The sequence below is a fragment of the Trachurus japonicus genome, chromosome 15 (assembly GCF_045865225.1).
Source record: "Trachurus japonicus isolate A0001 chromosome 15, Traja_1.0".
NCBI classification, from domain to species: Eukaryota; Metazoa; Chordata; class Actinopteri; order Carangiformes; family Carangidae; genus Trachurus; species Trachurus japonicus.
Genome location: NC_140921.1, coordinates 354,368 through 371,899, shown reverse-complemented (window position 1 = coordinate 371,899; position 17,532 = coordinate 354,368). Strand labels below are relative to the sequence as shown.

The following is a 17,532-nucleotide window of genomic DNA, read 5'->3' as shown; positions in this document are numbered from 1 at the left end:
AGAAACTCCTTTCTCTCTCAAAACACTTCACTCATGAGTCAAAACTACATTTCCTTCTCATATAAATAGTCAGTTTACCCAGAATGCACGCAGGTGTCCTAGGTTCGAGTCCCGCGTCGGGCAGACCTTTCCTGCATGTCATTCCCCCTCTCTCTGCCTCCCCCCTTTCCTGTTTTCCACTTTTCCAAAAATATATACTAAAAAAAAAGAGTGCATCGTCCCTCTGGCGTTGCGTCACTGCAGGTCGACATGTTGAGATGTTTCCTCTCAGTCTGAGCCCAGTCCTTCATTCACTATACTGGACTAGTTTTATTGTAGATAACAGAATACAACTGTGTATAAAACTGAAAAAAAACTAGAAAAAGCATTTCCAAGAATGGAAATGGTGTGACTGCTGACAGCAACTGAACGCTGTTGCAGAATTAGCAAATAGTGCAAGCTGTGATCACCATACAAATGTTTGACCAAGGTCAGAATCGAACCCACATCCTCATGGTCATTAGACTTCCACTCTGCCTCTAGGCCACGGTGCACACACAGTTGCAGAGACTGTTGTCTGTTAATGATCTGCACACTGTCAACATCAAGAAAGCTTGAGAGTCAAGCTTGAATGACTTAGAATGAAAATGTCTGTGAATTTCAGGCTGAGCACTAACCATATGGCCACAGAGAACCTGAGTTACAATGAGCTTTATACTATGAGGAATCAAAGACTGTCCAATGACAGCTGAATAATTGGAATCAAAAGTCAAGCAATGAAGTGAAAAGACTGAGTCAGGAATCGAACCCATAACCATATGATCACTAAACCTTTACTCTGCCACTCGGCTACAGAGAGCACACTGCTTTCAAGACTGTTGTCATTCATTGTAATGTGATGATGTGCTGCAAACTGGTATGAGTAATCAAGGAGATAACAAACACCTGTAACCAATTGAAGGCGGTGGAGGAGAGCAGAATTCAACATAACATAACAAGAGTTCTTCCCTTGGATTCGAACCAGTGACCTTAGGGTTGGCAAGCATCCACCCTAACCCCTACACTACAGTGGACTTGTGAAGAAGAGAGGTTGAGACTTTGATGAATGTGAGATTTTTTGTGAAAAAGTTAAATATTTGAAAAAGTATAAATAGTTAAAAAGAGAAAAGTAATGCCGATAAAGTTCAAAAAAAGCTGCACGTTTTGATATATGAATTGTTGAAATAGCACAAAGTATGAAGGACTAGAAGAAGACCGTAAAAAGGCGGAAGAAAATGGCCAAACAGAAGAACAATAGTGTGACTGCTTCAGCAGTCACACTAATGAAATAAAAACACTTTAAAACCCAGGATTTTAGGGTAAGAGTAGCTTGATGAGCCTACAGGGTTTGATATCACATGTTGCACTCATATAACCAGTTTTATTCACACGTGAAGTAACTTCCATTCAGCATAATATACTGTAATATAAACACTTCAAAACAAAAACAAGGACAATTATAAGTAATAAATATAGTATTCATAGTTTTATGTAATAATAACAGGGTTCCTACGCAAGTATGGAAAAGTATGGAATTTAATTTTAGACATTAACCAGGTCTGGAAATGTCTGGAAAATGGAAACTATTGTTTGGAAATAGATTTATCTATATAGTTATTTGGGTTAATTATTTTGTATGCGCTATTGTACCGAACTACAATCTCCAGGAAGTTATTTGGTCACATAATATATTATATATTATAATATAATGACATACACATGAAAACAAATGATGAATTGCATGTTTTTTTTAATATTATGCACATGTTTTTACTCAAATATCACAAACAATTAGATTTTTTTTACCAAGGAGTCTGGAAAAAGTCTGGAATTTGGACATTTCAAATGTGTAGGAACCCTGTAATAATGTAATAACTAATTTACACAGTTGAACAGACTGTTGTGCTTCAGGCTGAACAACCACCAGACTGAGAATCAACAGTTTAGATCAATCAGATCTACTCAGCTGGACGTTGAGCTGCTGCAGCTGCCTGGACTTCATCATTTACCAAGATGAACTGAGACGAAGGAGAAACTCAGTTCTGTAGCGACCAGTCACCAGGAGGTTTGTAACAGCTGGTTTCAGGTCAGCTGACAGAGACACTTTGCTTTTTATTAAAAGGATAGTTCACCCAAAATTGAAACTTCACTCATTATCTACTCTACTACCCATGACCATATGACGGTTGCTAATGGATACCAACTGTCTTGGTAACAAAAAGACACACCAAAAAACATCCAGATACCTCCATGCTGCTCGTATGTAATGTCCGTCTTGTATTGAAGCCCCAACATGAGAAATTGTCCCAAAAAAAATTCAATAAGTCTATATTTCAAGCTTGTTTTGTAGCAGAAGCTTCTCTTCCTGGTCCGTCCAAATCTCGTGCGATTTGCGCCGGCGTCAGTAATCGCACTGAAACTTCTCCCAGCCCATAGTCGACATGAGGGGGAGTAGATAATGAGTGAAATTTCAATTTTGGGTGAACTATCCCTTTTACACTTTATAACTTTCTAAGTCAGTTCCTTCATAGTTCTGACGCCTCCAGTTTGAACCTTCAAACAAAGAAAGTGAAAGAAAAAACATTGAATGAGTCCAAACTTTGGCCCGGTGGTGTAAATATAAAGGCTAGTGTGTTTGTAATGAGCCGTCTTCCTATTGGCTGAGCAGAAGTCACATGTTCATCAGTTGGTTCAAAAACCACTGGACGACTTTAACTCGGTTTAATATGTGAATTATCACAATAAACTTCCTGAGGCCGATGTGAAACAGACTGATGAGATTCAACATGAACTCGTCACCGATCCAGTTGTTAAAACATCTGTATTCACAAAGATTCACTAGACTAAAAGAGCTGCTCTTAGTGACGGAAGTAAGACTCATTTAATATCTCATTTGTGAATGACTTCTTTGTATCAAGTGGTAGACAATATAAATTCACTTCTTTCTGCCCCTTTTCATTCAAGAGTTACAGTATCGTCATTATTTCTTATGAGTTTTATTTTATTTTTTGTTTTTATGCTCGAAAAAGGAATTTAATAAATAAACTAAACTAAACTAAACTGGAGCTTTGTAAAGATAAAAGTTCACAGAGCAGCACTGAACTGAAGAATTATTATTATTATTATTATTATTATTATCATCATCTCAGGCGTTCAGAGCTGCTGAGCTGACAAACTGTTCAGAGGAGAGAGAAGATTAAGAAGCAGAGGAGGAAAAGACAGAAGGAGAAATAGAATAGAATATAGAATAAAATATAATAAAATATAATATTCTCTCAACACTTCGAGGTCGACATTAGATCTGATTCATCCTGACGACAGAGTGAAGCTGGAAACAGAAGAAACACGACGAGCAGCAGCAACAAGGAGCAGATTCCACGTCCATCCAGTGGTGTAGTCGTCTATGTCCGTGGTTCCCAACCTTTTTTGGCTCGTGACCCCATTTTTACATCACAAATTTCTGGTGACCCCGCGATCACGGTCGTCAATCAAGATGCGCCAGCTCAGATATTTTTATATGCTGCATTGTATTTGAACTCGATTTATGGACAACTTTCCTACCAGTAGTTGACGATGGAGATGTGTTGTACATGTGTGCTTCGTCCAAAAGCCTAGCAGCTTTGGACACTGTACATCACAGTGCATTAAGGTTTTTCACTGGTTGTGGTCGTCTCACTCATCACTGTCAGCTCTACTCGATGTCCGGGTGGCCATCTCTGAGCACCCGGAGAGAAACTCATTGGTTGCTTATGATCTATAAGGCTCTCCTTGGTATGGTTCCTCCCTACCTCTGTTCACTCCTCCGTCTAACAGAACATCGATATGCCTTAAGGTCCAGTGATATCTATTGTTTGAGCATTTCTAGAGTGCGGACTGAATTAGGGAAAAAAGCGTTCAGTTATGCCGCTCCATTAACATGGAACAACCTCCAGGCCGAACTGAAATTGTCTGAACTTGTATCTCTTGGTGTATTTCGACACTTCTTAAAAGTCCGACAACAAAAATCATTTGAGCGGTGCCTTTGCTGACCAACCTTGTCACCTTGACCTCCTGCTCCCTGCACTTTTTGTTTTAACCTCCATTGTAACATGGCCCTATTTAATATAATGTAATACTGTAATGTATATTGTTGTATGTTGTATTTTGTAATTTATAATGTTGACGACGTGTGCTGCTGCCCTCTTGGCCAGGTCGCCCTTGAAAATGAGATCTCGATCTCAACGGGTCTTTTACCTGATTAAATAAAGGCTAAATAAAATAAAAAATAAATTTGAGAAAAGTGAAAGTAGAATAGAATACAGTTGTTTAAGATTGTGTGTGGTGTTTTTAATCATAATTTTAAAAAGAATAATAATTAGAAAAAAGCTGAGAGCCTTCGTCAGGAGTAAGGCTCTCAGCCGAAACGCGTCGAAGCGTCCTGTTTTAACTATGTTTGGCCCTTAAAGCAGAAGTCAGGTGAATGTTTGTGTTAATATAAGTGTTAAATAGTTGTATCTTCCGACAGCAATCACTTCTATAGAGTGTTTGGTCTGAAACACGGGTCTGTCAGTCACTCTGCTCTGCTCTGAGCCCAGGAGAAAACTTTCCTTGTATCCTACAACCTTTATCCAATGAGGAGAGAGAACGGCATAAAGGGGCAGTCCTCTCTGTGTGTGCAGCCAAGGGACGCCGTGAATGTGGCGACGTAGGGACGAGGACTGTTATGGTGCGTTCAGGGCAACTCGTAACTGGTGTTTTTCCGACCTGTGAAGTGGTACCAGTTCGATCTGGTACGAGTTCACGGGTCAGAAGTTACGAGTGGCCGTTATAGTGACTTTCACAGGTAAAACAGGTCGGAGAAACACGAGTGGGTTGCCTGAAACGCTACAAAGTCGTAAGTCGTGACTTGAAGCTGTAATTTACGGTTTCAAAAGCCTGCCTGGAACGCAGCATTAGCCAAAACCACCGGATCGCTGACTTCTGCTTTAACACAATACAGGCATTTTAAATTTTTGATACAAGATGAGTGCCTTGGTTTTTTCTCTGTTTTCTACTGACCCAGCCCTTCACCAAAGAGCACCATCTTAACAAAAGAAACTCATAGTTCCAGGCAGCAATCCTGGTCTTCGGCTTTTTTTTAAAGAATAATAATTAGTTAAAAAATATATTTTTATCAGTCTTTTCTTTTTTCAATTACTAGACATTTAAAGGTGTACAGAAAAGAAAACTGAATTTGAGCCCACTCAGGATCATAAAATTAATGTGATAACTCATCTTTCAGACGATGTAGGCCAAACTTTGTGCAAAATTCTATTTTTGAGTAAATCCGGGATGAAAGTGTGTATTTTTTTTTTCGCATTGGATAATGCAGGCGCACGGATTATACGTCAGCCTGTACACGATTCATCAGCCACTGATATTAGATCTGTCATCCGTCATTCAAACGTCTGAGAGACGCACACACACACAGAGCTCGGTCTCGCCCCAAGCTTTGAATATCCCGCCCGCTCGATAACGACCAATCAAATTCGTTTTCCTCGCTCGGGTAAACTCGTGTTGCAGCTCGTGACAACTCGGCGCGACAAACAGGACAAACGGCCATTTCTGTACACCTTTAAGGCGACCCCATTTGAATTCCCGGCGACCCCACGTTGGGTCCCGACCCCAAGGTTGAGAAACACTGGTCTATGTGATACTCAGCTATACTCAGTATATACCCACTGAAAATACATAAATACTTCAGTATAGCCAGTACAACAAAACTATCTAACTAAAGTAAATGTCAATGGTTCTCAGAGTGGGAGGGTTGACAGGGTTCAAGGGGGTCCACTTTTTATTCACATTTTAACACTTTTCCCTAGAATTTATTAACTTTTTATACCGTATTTCCTCTAATAGTAGCCGGTATCTATTTAATAGCCGGGTCTGTTATAATGGCCGGGGGCGTGGTTTACACGAACAAATAAAGGCCGGCCCCAAATACAGGCCGGGTCAATGGGAAAAAAACAAACAAACAGAAAAAACCTGAATTTCAGTCACTGTGGATGCACTGGTCTCAGGCGGCCAAACACGGATGCAGTAACCCACAAGTGCCAGCAGATGGCAGTAGCTAGATCTGAAGTGCCACATGAACCCACGCTTCAAGGAAACAGTCACTGACAACTCGACCGAAGAGAGCTTTAGCAGCATGGCGTGTCACTACCCGATTTGCGACCCTCTGTCAAATTTGAGCACCAGCATGAAACAGAGGAAGAAATAATAGCCTCTCTCAAATATAAGCCGGTCTCCAATACAGGCCGGTTCCCCTGGGCAGCTAAAGTAAATAAAGGCCTCGGCCTCTATTAGAGGAAATACGGTAATTTTTTTTTTTTTTTTTGAAATTTTACCACTTTTCCTAGAATATTTTTGAGAAATTTTACCAGTTTCTTCTCAAATTTTCTGTTCTACTTTTTACAATTTTTTAAAAAGAATTTTACCCCTTTTTGTATTATTGTTTGCCCTCCCCCCCTTTGAGAAATTTTACCACATTTTTCTATGATATTTTGAAAATATTTACCACTTTTTCTAGAAAATTTTTACCAATTTAAAAAAACAACAACTTTTTACTATTTACTATACTATTTTTTACTTTTACCACTTTTTAAAAATTATAGTTTGACTTTTTTTTAATGCAAAATGTAACCAAAATGTAAGTGTACCAAAAGGTAACTTTTTTGTTTATTTTTGTGAGAATTTTTACCACTAGAAATGTTTAAACTTTTTGGGAGAAATTTTACCACTTTTTCCCAGAAATTTCTCTATAATCTTTCTAAAATGTAGCTAGGCCTAATTTAAAGGTACATTGATTGTTTGTGTATTTCTGGTGTTTTGTCCAATGGGGGTCTGTGGTCTAGTTTGTGTCAATTTTGGGTCCTTGAAGTAAAAAAGTACGAGTTGAGATATGAACAGTTTACCACCTAAAAAGCAGTTTACCCACTACACAACATTAGACTACACCACTGGTTGCTAGGTAACATTAGACTACACCACTGGTTGCTAGGTAACATTAGACTACACCGCTGGTTGAGATGTTGAGGGACAAACAAACAAATGGGCCCATTAAAGGTGTAGTACAGAAATGTCCGTTTGTCCTGTTTGTCGCGCCGAGTTTCCACGAGCTGCAACACGAGTTTACCTGAGTGAGGAAAACGAATTTGATTGGTCGTTTGAATGACGGATTTTGGATCCAATATCAGTGGCTGGTGAATCGTGTACAGGCTGACGTATAATCCGTGTGCCTGCATTATCCAATGCGGAAAAAAAAACACCACACTTTCATCCCGGATTTACTCAAAAATAGAATTTTGCACAAAGTTTTACCTCCATCGTCTGATAGATGAGTTATTACACTAATTTATGACCCAGAGTGGGCGCAAATTCAAGTTTCTTTTCTGTACAGCTTTAACAAACCTTCAGCGTGTGTGACTGGTTGTTTCAGTGTCGGTTGAGGATGAGAGACGACTCAGAGTTATTTATTGTGGGGGGGGGGATGTAGAAGAGTGACAGTATTGTGTAATGAGGGGAGTTGTCCTGGGGGGGGCAGCAGAGGCTGGTTGACCCACTCACCTGTATGTATGTCGGCCATGTTGGAAAGTGTTCCAGTAAACAGACCTAACACCTTCCTCCAGTGTCGCTCCACGTCGCTCCGCTCTTTGAATAGAAAACTTTTAACTTTTTTTTTTTTTTTAGAAATCTTACCACTTTTTCCCAGAAACGTCTCTATAATATTTAGACAGATTCACACCACAACCACCGGCCCTGATATGAACTACATGGACTAAAAAAGTAGGCTAACGTTCTTCAGTCTCAGAACAATATTTGTGAATTTCTACGGTGGCCCTGAGGTGCAAATCAGAAAACACAACGATAAATTACTAAACACAACTCACAACTTTCTCTTTTGTTGTTGTGTTTTCTGATTTGCGCCTCAGGGCCACCGTACGTTTCTGGTGTTTGCTTCAAAGTCTTGTCCAACGCGGTCCGTGGTCTAGTTTGTGTCAGTTTAGTTCCTTTGATGTAAAACAGTTGTGTTATTATCTCTGTATTTCCCTCTAAAACAACTCTGTGTGGTAACGTTGTGTTATTATCTCATAGCGTGGTGAATGTGCAGCTCACAACTTGTCCACTAGAGCGTTGTGGAGTTGTTGGATTGTGTATTTGATGAGTTTGATGAGGGAAACCAAGAAATCCCATAATGAGCCTCCGTAGCGTAGCTCTGAGCAGCTCACGGCTCTGCTCCACCGTTCTAAAAACAGCTTGCACCGATAATTAAAGGACAATTCCGGGCAAATTCACCTCAGGCTGTATGTTCCTAACATTTCAGGTCTAACAGAAGGAATCTGAAGGTTTTCAGTTTAATGTCTCCTGTTTTGTGGTAGCTGTGTCTGTCCCCGCGTCGCCACGGCAACGATGATGAATGGGAGTGGATTGAAGTTCTGCTGCTTAGGCTGTTTCCATCCCTCAAAGCCACAGACAGCGTCAGATGGAGACTCAAACATGCAGCCAGAAGTTTATTTACTTCAAGCAAGTCCAGAGTTGATGTGTACACAGCAAAAACTCAAAGTCTTTCCAAGAATATTTGTCTTATTTTCTTGTCAAAATGTCTCATTTCTAGTCAAAACTAATCTCTTTCCACTTAAAATAAGACTCATCACCTAAAAATTAACTTGTTTTTAGACAATTTTCACTTGTTTCAAACAAATTTTTACTTAAAATAAGTAGAAAAATCAGAAAGCGGGTTTTTTGTGCTTGTACTAAGAAAGAAAAACTTGCTCCATTATCAGATTTTTCTACTTATTTCAAGTGAAAATAAGTTTGAAAGAGTAAGTAAAAAGAAAAAGTGTCTAAAAACAACTCATTTTAAGTAGAATTATATTTGTTTTGACTAGAAATAAGACAAATATTCTTGGTAAGATATTGAGTTTTTGCAGTGTTTCTGACACAAACGGTAGCTTTTCCCACTGCACCTGAACACACCGAGCGTCAACTTGGGTCTCGACTCCGCCAGACTTTGAATTAGATCTAGTTTTACAAACATGTCGGCTTGTTGAAGTAAATAAACTTCTGGCTGCATGTTTGAGTCTCCATCTGACGCTGTCTGTGGCTTTGAGGGATGGAAACAGCCTAAGCAGCAGAACTTACATCCGCTCCCATTCATCGCTGCCGTGGCGACGCGGGGACAGACCATAACTACCACAAAACAGGAGACATTAAACTGAAAACCTTCAGATTCCTTCTGTTAGTAAATAAAAATGTATGTAAATAAAAAAACACTTCTAGACACTACTCCACCGCACAGTTAATGACGTATTACGTTGCGTAATTAAAACCTTCCGACCGCGATCGTAACGGCCGGTGTAGTTACCATGGATACAACCATGGTAACGGCCGGTGTAGAGGAGTAAAGCAATATATTAAGCTGTAATATATATATTTAAGCATCAAAGATGTTCAATCAAACCCACATAGTTTGAAACAATAGCATAAAGTCCGCTAGCTTAATGCTAACGTATAATGTAAAACACCATAGACGGGCTAACAGAAATTAGCATCGCTATCCAGAGTCTGTGGTCAGTTTATAACGCTTGTTAGGAAATTTGCTCTGACGTTTGTTGTGGGAGTCTGTGGAAGCTGCAACCGGACAACTCTGGCAGCTGGACACATTTATTGAGGCTGCTGCACTACTGCATTTATTTGGTAGCTACACCGGTCACTACTGCATTTATTTGGTAGCTACACCGGTCACTACTTCATTTATTTGGTAGCTACACCGGTCACTACTTCATTTATTTGGTAACTACACCGGTCACTACTTCATTTATTTGGTAGCTACACCGGTCGCTACTTCATTTATTTGGTAGCTACACCGGTCACTACTTCATTTATTTGGTAACTACACCGGTCACTACTTCATTTATTTGGTAGCTACACCGGTCACTACTTCATTTATTTGGTAGCTACACCGGTCACTACTTCATTTATTTGGTAGCTACACCGGTCACTACTGCATTTATTTGGTAGCTACACCGGTCGCTACTGCATTTATTTGGTAGCTACACCGGTCACTACTGCATTTATTTGGTAGCTACACCGGTCACTACTTCATTTATTTGGTAGCTACACCGGTCGCTACTTCATTTATTTGGTAGCTACACCGGTCGCTACTTCATTTATTTGGTAGCTACACCGGTCGCTACTTCATTTATTTGGTAGCTACACCGGTCGCTACTTCATTTATTTGGTAGCTACACCGGTCGCTACTGCATTTATTTGGTAGCTACACCGGTCGCTACTGCATTTATTTGGTAGCTACACCGGTCGCTACTGCATTTATTTGGTAGCTACACCGGTCGCTACTGCATTTATTTGGTAGCTACACCGGTCACTACTTCATTTATTTGGTAGCTACACCGGTCACTACTGCATTTATTTGGTAGCTACACCGGTCACTACTTCATTTATTTGGTAGCTACACCGGTCGCTACTGCATTTATTTGGTAGCTACACCGGTCGCTACTGCATTTATTTGGTAGCTACACCGGTCACTACTTCATTTATTTGGTAGCTACACCGGTCACTACTTCATTTATTTGGTAGCTACACCGGTCACTACTTCATTTATTTGGTAGCTACACCGGTCACTACTTCATTTATTTGGTAGCTACACCGGTCACTACTGCATTTATTTGGTAGCTACACCGGTCACTACTGCATTTATTTGGTAGCTACACCGGTCACTACTTCATTTATTTGGTAGCTACACCGGTCACTACTGCATTTATTTGGTAGCTACACCGGTCACTACTGCATTTATTTGGTAGCTACACCGGTCGCTACTTCATTTATTTGGTAGCTACACCGGTCGCTACTGCATTTATTTGGTAGCTACACCGGTCGCTACTGCATTTATTTGGTAGCTACACCGGTCGCTACTGCATTTATTTGGTAGCTACACCGGTCGCTACTGCATTTATTTGGTAGCTACACCGGTCGCTACTTCATTTATTTGGTAGCTACACCGGTCGCTACTTCATTTATTTGGTAGCTACACCGGTCGCTACTTCATTTATTTGGTAGCTACACCGGTCGCTACTTCATTTATTTGGTAGCTACACCGGTCACTACTTCATTTATTTGGTAGCTACACCGGTCACTACTGCATTTATTTGGTAGCTACACCGGTCGCTACTTCATTTATTTGGTAGCTACACCGGTCACTACTGCATTTATTTGGTAGCTACACCGGTCACTACTGCATTTATTTGGTAGCTACACCGGTCACTACTGCATTTATTTGGTAGCTACACCGGTCACTACTTCATTTATTTGGTAGCCACACCGGTCACTACTGCATTTATTTGGTAGCCACACCGGTCACTACTGCATTTATTTGGTAGCCACACCGGTCACTACTTCATTTATTTGGTAGCTACACCGGTCACTACTGCATTTATTTGGTAGCTACACCGGTCACTACTGCATTTATTTGGTAGCTACACCGGTCGCTACTTCATTTATTTGGTAGCTACACCGGTCGCTACTTCATTTATTTGGTAGCTACACCGGTCGCTACTGCATTTATTTGGTAGCTACACCGGTCGCTACTGCATTTATTTGGTAGCTACACCGGTCGCTACTGCATTTATTTGGTAGCTACACCGGTCGCTACTTCATTTATTTGGTAGCTACACCGGTCACTACTTCATTTATTTGGTAGCTACACCGGTCACTACTGCATTTATTTGGTAGCTACACCGGTCACTACTTCATTTATTTGGTAGCTACACCGGTCGCTACTTCATTTATTTGGTAGCTACACCGGTCACTACTTCATTTATTTGGTAGCTACACCGGTCACTACTGCATTTATTTGGTAGCTACACCGGTCACTACTTCATTTATTTGGTAGCTACACCGGTCACTACTGCATTTATTTGGTAGCTACACCGGTCGCTACTTCATTTATTTGGTAGCTACACCGGTCGCTACTTCATTTATTTGGTAGCTACACCGGTCACTACTTCATTTATTTGGTAGCTACACCGGTCACTACTGCATTTATTTGGTAGCTACACCGGTCACTACTTCATTTATTTGGTAGCTACACCGGTCGCTCTGGGTCGCTGTGGTAACGGCGTTGATCCGTGACAGCAATGCATGATGGGATGTCTTGCTCCGGTTAGTGACCATCGGATGTTCATGGTGGTTGATGCTGTGACAGTAGACCAGAGGGAGGAACTGTCCCTTTAACCAGCAGCAGAACAGAGCACAATGCATTCTGGGAGTTTGTTTACTAAAATAAGGTTATTTACTTAAAAATCGTTACATTGGACAGATACAGTTTGTTTCCTTGGTAACTCATAAGGCACCGCGACAACAACAACAACAACAACAACAACAACGACAACAACAACGTTACATCAGATTCTTCTATACTGAGCTCCTCGCATCGTTACCATGGAGACTCCTCGCATCGTTACCATGGAGGCTGCTCGCATCGTTACCATGGAGACGCCTCGCATCGTTACCATGGAGACGCCTCGCATCGTTACCATGGAGACGCTAAAGTTACTGCTCTTAAATAGCTACGTACAACAGTTAGTACACACACACACACACACTCAGTCTCACACACACACACACACACACACACACACACTCAGTCTCACACACACACACACACACACACTCACACACACACACACACACACACACACACACTCTCGGCTGCTGAGGACAAACGTTACAGAAACAGTCTGAGGATCTGATTGGACGAGAGGGAACCTGAGGGGGCGGAGCCAAACTCAGACTTTTATTATAATTAAAGGGGCATTTCCAGTGTTAATCAGCGTTTCCCTCAGACGTCAGGTCAAAGGTCAAAGGTCAAAGGTCAAAGGTCAGCTGTGACCGGTCAGTCCAGAGCGTCTGGATGTTCAACAATCTGTCGTTCAGTTCGTTTCAAAGCTTCTCTGAGTTACAGGGGGTCTCGGCGTAGCAGTGCATGTCCATATGACGGTTGCTAATGGATACCAACTGTCTTCGTAACAAAAAGACACACCAAAAAACATCCAGATACCTCCATGCTGCTCGTATGTAATGTCCCTCTGGTATTGAAGCCCCGACATGAGAAACTGTTCCTGTGTGACACAGGAAGAGCAACACTGGGAGCTTCTGCTACAAACAAGCTTGAAATATAGACTTATTTCATTTTTTTCTGAACTATTTCTCATGTTGGGGCTTCAATACCAGAGGGACGTTACATACGAGCAGCATGGAGGTATCTGGATGTTTTTTGTTGTGTCTTTTTGTTACTAAGACAGTTGGTATCCATTAGCAACCGTCATATGGACATGCACTGCTACGCCGAGACCCCCTGTAACTCAGAGAAGCCACGGAGGACTCTGAAACTTCTCACAGCCCTTAGTCCACATGAGGGGGGGGAGATCATGAGTAAAATGCAATTTCAATTTTGGGTGAACTATCCCTTTAAATCAAATCAAAATTCGGACTTCTGCATCGTTCCTTTCAGGGTCACAGAGCAACAGTGGAGGGACTCATGGATGTCTATGAGGGACTCTGAGGCGTTTGTTCCTAAACGTCCAGACGCTGCAGTCGGAGTGTGGACGGTCTGAAATGAACACTGATTAAAACTGGAAATGCTCCTTTATTTATAAAACGGCTTTAAATTGTCTTTATTTTGTTGCGTTGGTGCTTTTACTTTGGTAACTTCCTGCTGTAACATGACGTCATCCTGTCAACACTGCAAAAACTCAAATATCTCAGCAAGAATATTTGTCTTATTTCTAGTCAAAACTAATCTCATTCTACTTAAAATCAGACTCATCACATTAAAAGCAGCTTGTTTTTAGACACTTTTTACTTCTTTCAAGCAGATTTTTCTACTTATTTCAAGTGAAAATTAGTTTGAAACAAGTGAAAATGATCTAAAAACAAGTTCATTTTTAGATGATGAGTCTTATTTTAAGTGGAAAGAGATTAGTTTTGACTAGAAATGAGACATTTTGACAAGAAATAAGACAAATATTCTTGGAAAGATGTTGAGTTTTTGCGGTGTTAAGGCTCCGCCCACTGAGGTTTCACTCAACCAATGAGATCTCTCCGTCTCCAGAGCAGCTCCGCCCCTTTTCTTTCTTTTCTTTTTTTAACCGTTTATGAGAGGAGGAGGAAGGACGGTGGACGACTGCAGTGACCACGCCCCCCACCCGGGAGGCCACGCCCCTCCCTTGTAGAGGCCACGCCCCCGATAGGCCACGCCCCCCCGGTATAGGCCACGCCCCCCCAGTAGAGGGGGCTGCGTCACTGCAGCTCGAGTCTATTTACACGTTATTATTATTATTATTAGGATAGTACCTTTAACCTTTATACTGGACTCTACTGTCAGATAATCAATAATCAATATGGCAGGAGAACAACAACAATAACAACAACAACAACAACAATAACAACAGTTGGCATTTAGTCCAGGATGGGGGGGGTCGGGGGTCGGAGGTCATTCACTAACCCCGCCCCCTCCCTCCCTCCAGCCGCCGTCACCAGGGTGATTCGAATCCTTATCGTCTGATTGGCTTTCACAGAAAGCGTGGGTGGGGGAGGGGGGAGGGGGGGGGCGACGGACTGGAGGGGGGGGGTGGAGGAGGAGAGGGGGGGGGGGTTGGGTTGGGTTTGGGTGAGGAGGGGGGGGGGGGGCAAAGTTCAGCCCTGAGACGGGTCCTTTGTTTTATCTTTATCTCCTCCTGTTGAAGCCGATCCGGTTCAGGACCAGGTGAGTCCAGGTGAGGAGGGGAGGGGTGGGTACAGGGGGGAGTGGTGGTGGTGGTGGTGGGGGGGGGTCAGATCTTGATGTCCTGGGACTCCACCATCTTGGCGAGCGTCTTCTTGACTCTGAGGATGGTGAGGCGGGAGGCGGGGTTCGGAGCCCAGCACTCGGACATCAGCTTCAGCATCGCACGGAGACACTGCACACACAGAGAGAGAGAGATGCATTATGGGTCATCTGGGGTGTAGAATATTTAAAAGGGATACGCCAACATCTTTTCCCCGTGTCTTGCCTCACTCCCAAGTCCATGACCAGCAGATAGACACCATCATTTCCACTGTGCGTGCAGTAACAAGGGAGATAGAGCCGTATCGCCGTAATTAGCTTAGCTCAAACACTGGAAGTGTATAGGTAGTGTTAGCCTGCCTCCACCTAAAGTCGCTAATTAGCTTAGCTCAAACGCTGGAAGTGTATAGGTAGTGTTAGCCTGCCTCCACCTAAAGTCGCTAATTAGCTTAGCTCAAACACTGGAAGTGTATGGGTAGTGTTAGCCTGCCTCCACCTAAAGTCGCTAATTAGCTTAGCTCAAACGCTGGAAGTGTATGGGTAGTGTTAGCCTGCCTCCACCTAAAGTCGCTAATTAGCTTAGCTCAAACACTGGAAGTGTATGGGTAGTGTTAGCCTGCCTCCTACCTAAAGTCGCTAATTAGCTTAGCTCAAACACTGGAAGTGTATAGGTGGTGTTAGCCTGCCTCCACCTAAAGTCGCTAATTAGCTTAGCTCAAACACTGGAAGTGTATGGGTAGTGTTAGCCTGCCTCCTACCTAAAGTCGCTAATTAGCTTAGCTCAAACACTGGAAGTGTATAGGTGGTGTTAGCCTGCCTCCACCTAAAGTCGCTAATTAGCTTAGCTCAAACACTGGAAGTGTATGGGTAGTGTTAGCCTGCCTCCTACCTAAAGTCGCTAATTAGCTTAGCTCAAACACTGGAAGTGTATAGGTGGTGTTAGCCTGCCTCCACCTAAAGTCGCTAATTAGCTTAGCTCAAACACTGGAAGTGTATGGGTAGTGTTAGCCTGCCTCCACCTAAAGTCGCTAATTAGCTTATACGCTGGAAGTGTGTAACACTACCTATACACTTCCAGTGTTTGAGCTAAGCTAATTACGGTGATACGGCGTGCCTCACCTCGTCGCCGTTCCAGCGGTTGGACACGGTCGGTCTCAGTCCCTTCACACACACGACCTCCAGCATGTCCTCGTAGGACGGGTCGGAGGGAACCAGGTCGTAGTACGGCAGCTGGTCGTCCTCCACCATGCCTGAAGCACAGAGCCACGTTCACATTCACATTTACATTTTAGATTTACATTCACATTCACATTCACATTCACATTTACATTTTAGATTTTAGATTTATATGTTTGCACAGTTAAACATTACACAAGTAAAACAGGGTTCCTACAGCTTAAGCCAAGTTAAATTTAAGACTTTTTAAGACGTTTTTAATGCCACTTGAAATAAAATTTAAGACCGACTTCACAATAAACACAAATGCAAAAAAAACCAAATAAAAACGTCACCACATACAGTAGATAGGGTTAGGGACAATTTGACCCACTTTCCTATGTGATCCAAGGTAAAGTGACTGCTACATGAATAATGGGGGGGGGGCTATGAGTGAGTGAGTGACATCATTTAACAGCTGTGTAGTTGTGGAGAGGAGATGAGAAACTAAAAAGGACACGTTTGCTTGTTCGTATGTTTCCATCCAAAGTGATTCAAATAACTGGGAAATGATGCACATTAAAAGAAATGTGAGTTCTGTGTGTTTCCATTAAAAGTAACCGACTTTGGTGAAAACTACAAACTCGCACGAGTTTTCCACAGCTGTCCTTTCAAAATAAATGCATAAAAAGTCAGAAAAAACACTGACTCGGAAAAAAACTAACTAAACTAACTTCTCTATGTCAGAATGTTACCAGTTATTTTGAGATTTGAGACTAATTACAACCATAAAATACCACTTACCATGTGTTAACATTTTTAAGACTTTTGAAAAATTGATTCAAGACATTTTAATGCCAATTAAGGCCTTGTTTTTAGATGAATGAATTCAATGCCTTTTAACCCTTTTTAAGGATCCGTAAGAACCCTGGACAAGTAACAATTATGACAATTTAAAGTGCAGGAAGAGGAAGAGGAGCTTATCAGGCGCCTCCACCTAACAATAAAATATTATATCATACTTAAGATAACTAAATATACAAATGAGCAATCAAAAAAATATTTAGATGATAGAAATAAAATAAAATATTACACAAAAAGAATAATAATCGAAATATATAAATAACAATAAGGAATAACAATTAAGAAACCAACAAACAAACGAAAAACAACGACTAAAGAACAAAACAAATAAAACAAACAAGAAATAATTTCAACTTGTCAAAGCGCTGGTTACTGAGGAAGCAAGTTTGCACACATTGTTGAGTATTATGTGAGTGTGTGTGTGTGTCTGGCTATGAGTGTGGTTATTAGAGGAGGATGATTGTTATCTGTGTATTGTGTGTGTTTGTGTGTTTGAATGTGTGATGAGAGTGAGAGAGAGTGTATGTGCTGTTGGTCTCTATTGTGCACTTTATGATCTGGCTCCTGTTTCCCTGCTTTTATTAGTGCATTCTGTCCATTTTTTAAATATTATGGTCATTATGTCACTTATGTCC

The 17,532-nt window shown here is 41.5% G+C and overlaps 2 protein-coding genes across 3 annotated transcripts in view; one reads left to right on the top strand and one right to left on the bottom strand.

The window, feature by feature from the left end:
* The window catches only part of yipf3 (Yip1 domain family, member 3), a 302,848-nt gene that overhangs the window by 10,851 nt on the left and 274,465 nt on the right, over nt 1-17,532 (top strand). The gene's annotated exons all lie outside the window — the stretch shown is intronic.
* Nucleotides 14,844-17,532, bottom strand: part of LOC146972898 (bone morphogenetic protein receptor type-1A-like) — a 38,168-nt gene continuing 35,479 nt past the window's right edge. For both annotated transcript variants that reach the window (XM_085799137.1, XM_085799138.1), the window contains exons 12-13: nt 15,998-16,128; nt 14,844-15,011 (exon numbers count right to left, since the gene is read on the bottom strand). In XM_085799137.1, coding sequence (XP_085655263.1) covers nt 14,886-15,011; nt 15,998-16,128 — 257 coding nt within the window. In that variant the 3' untranslated portion in view covers nt 14,844-14,885. The remainder of the gene's footprint in view (nt 15,012-15,997; nt 16,129-17,532) is intronic.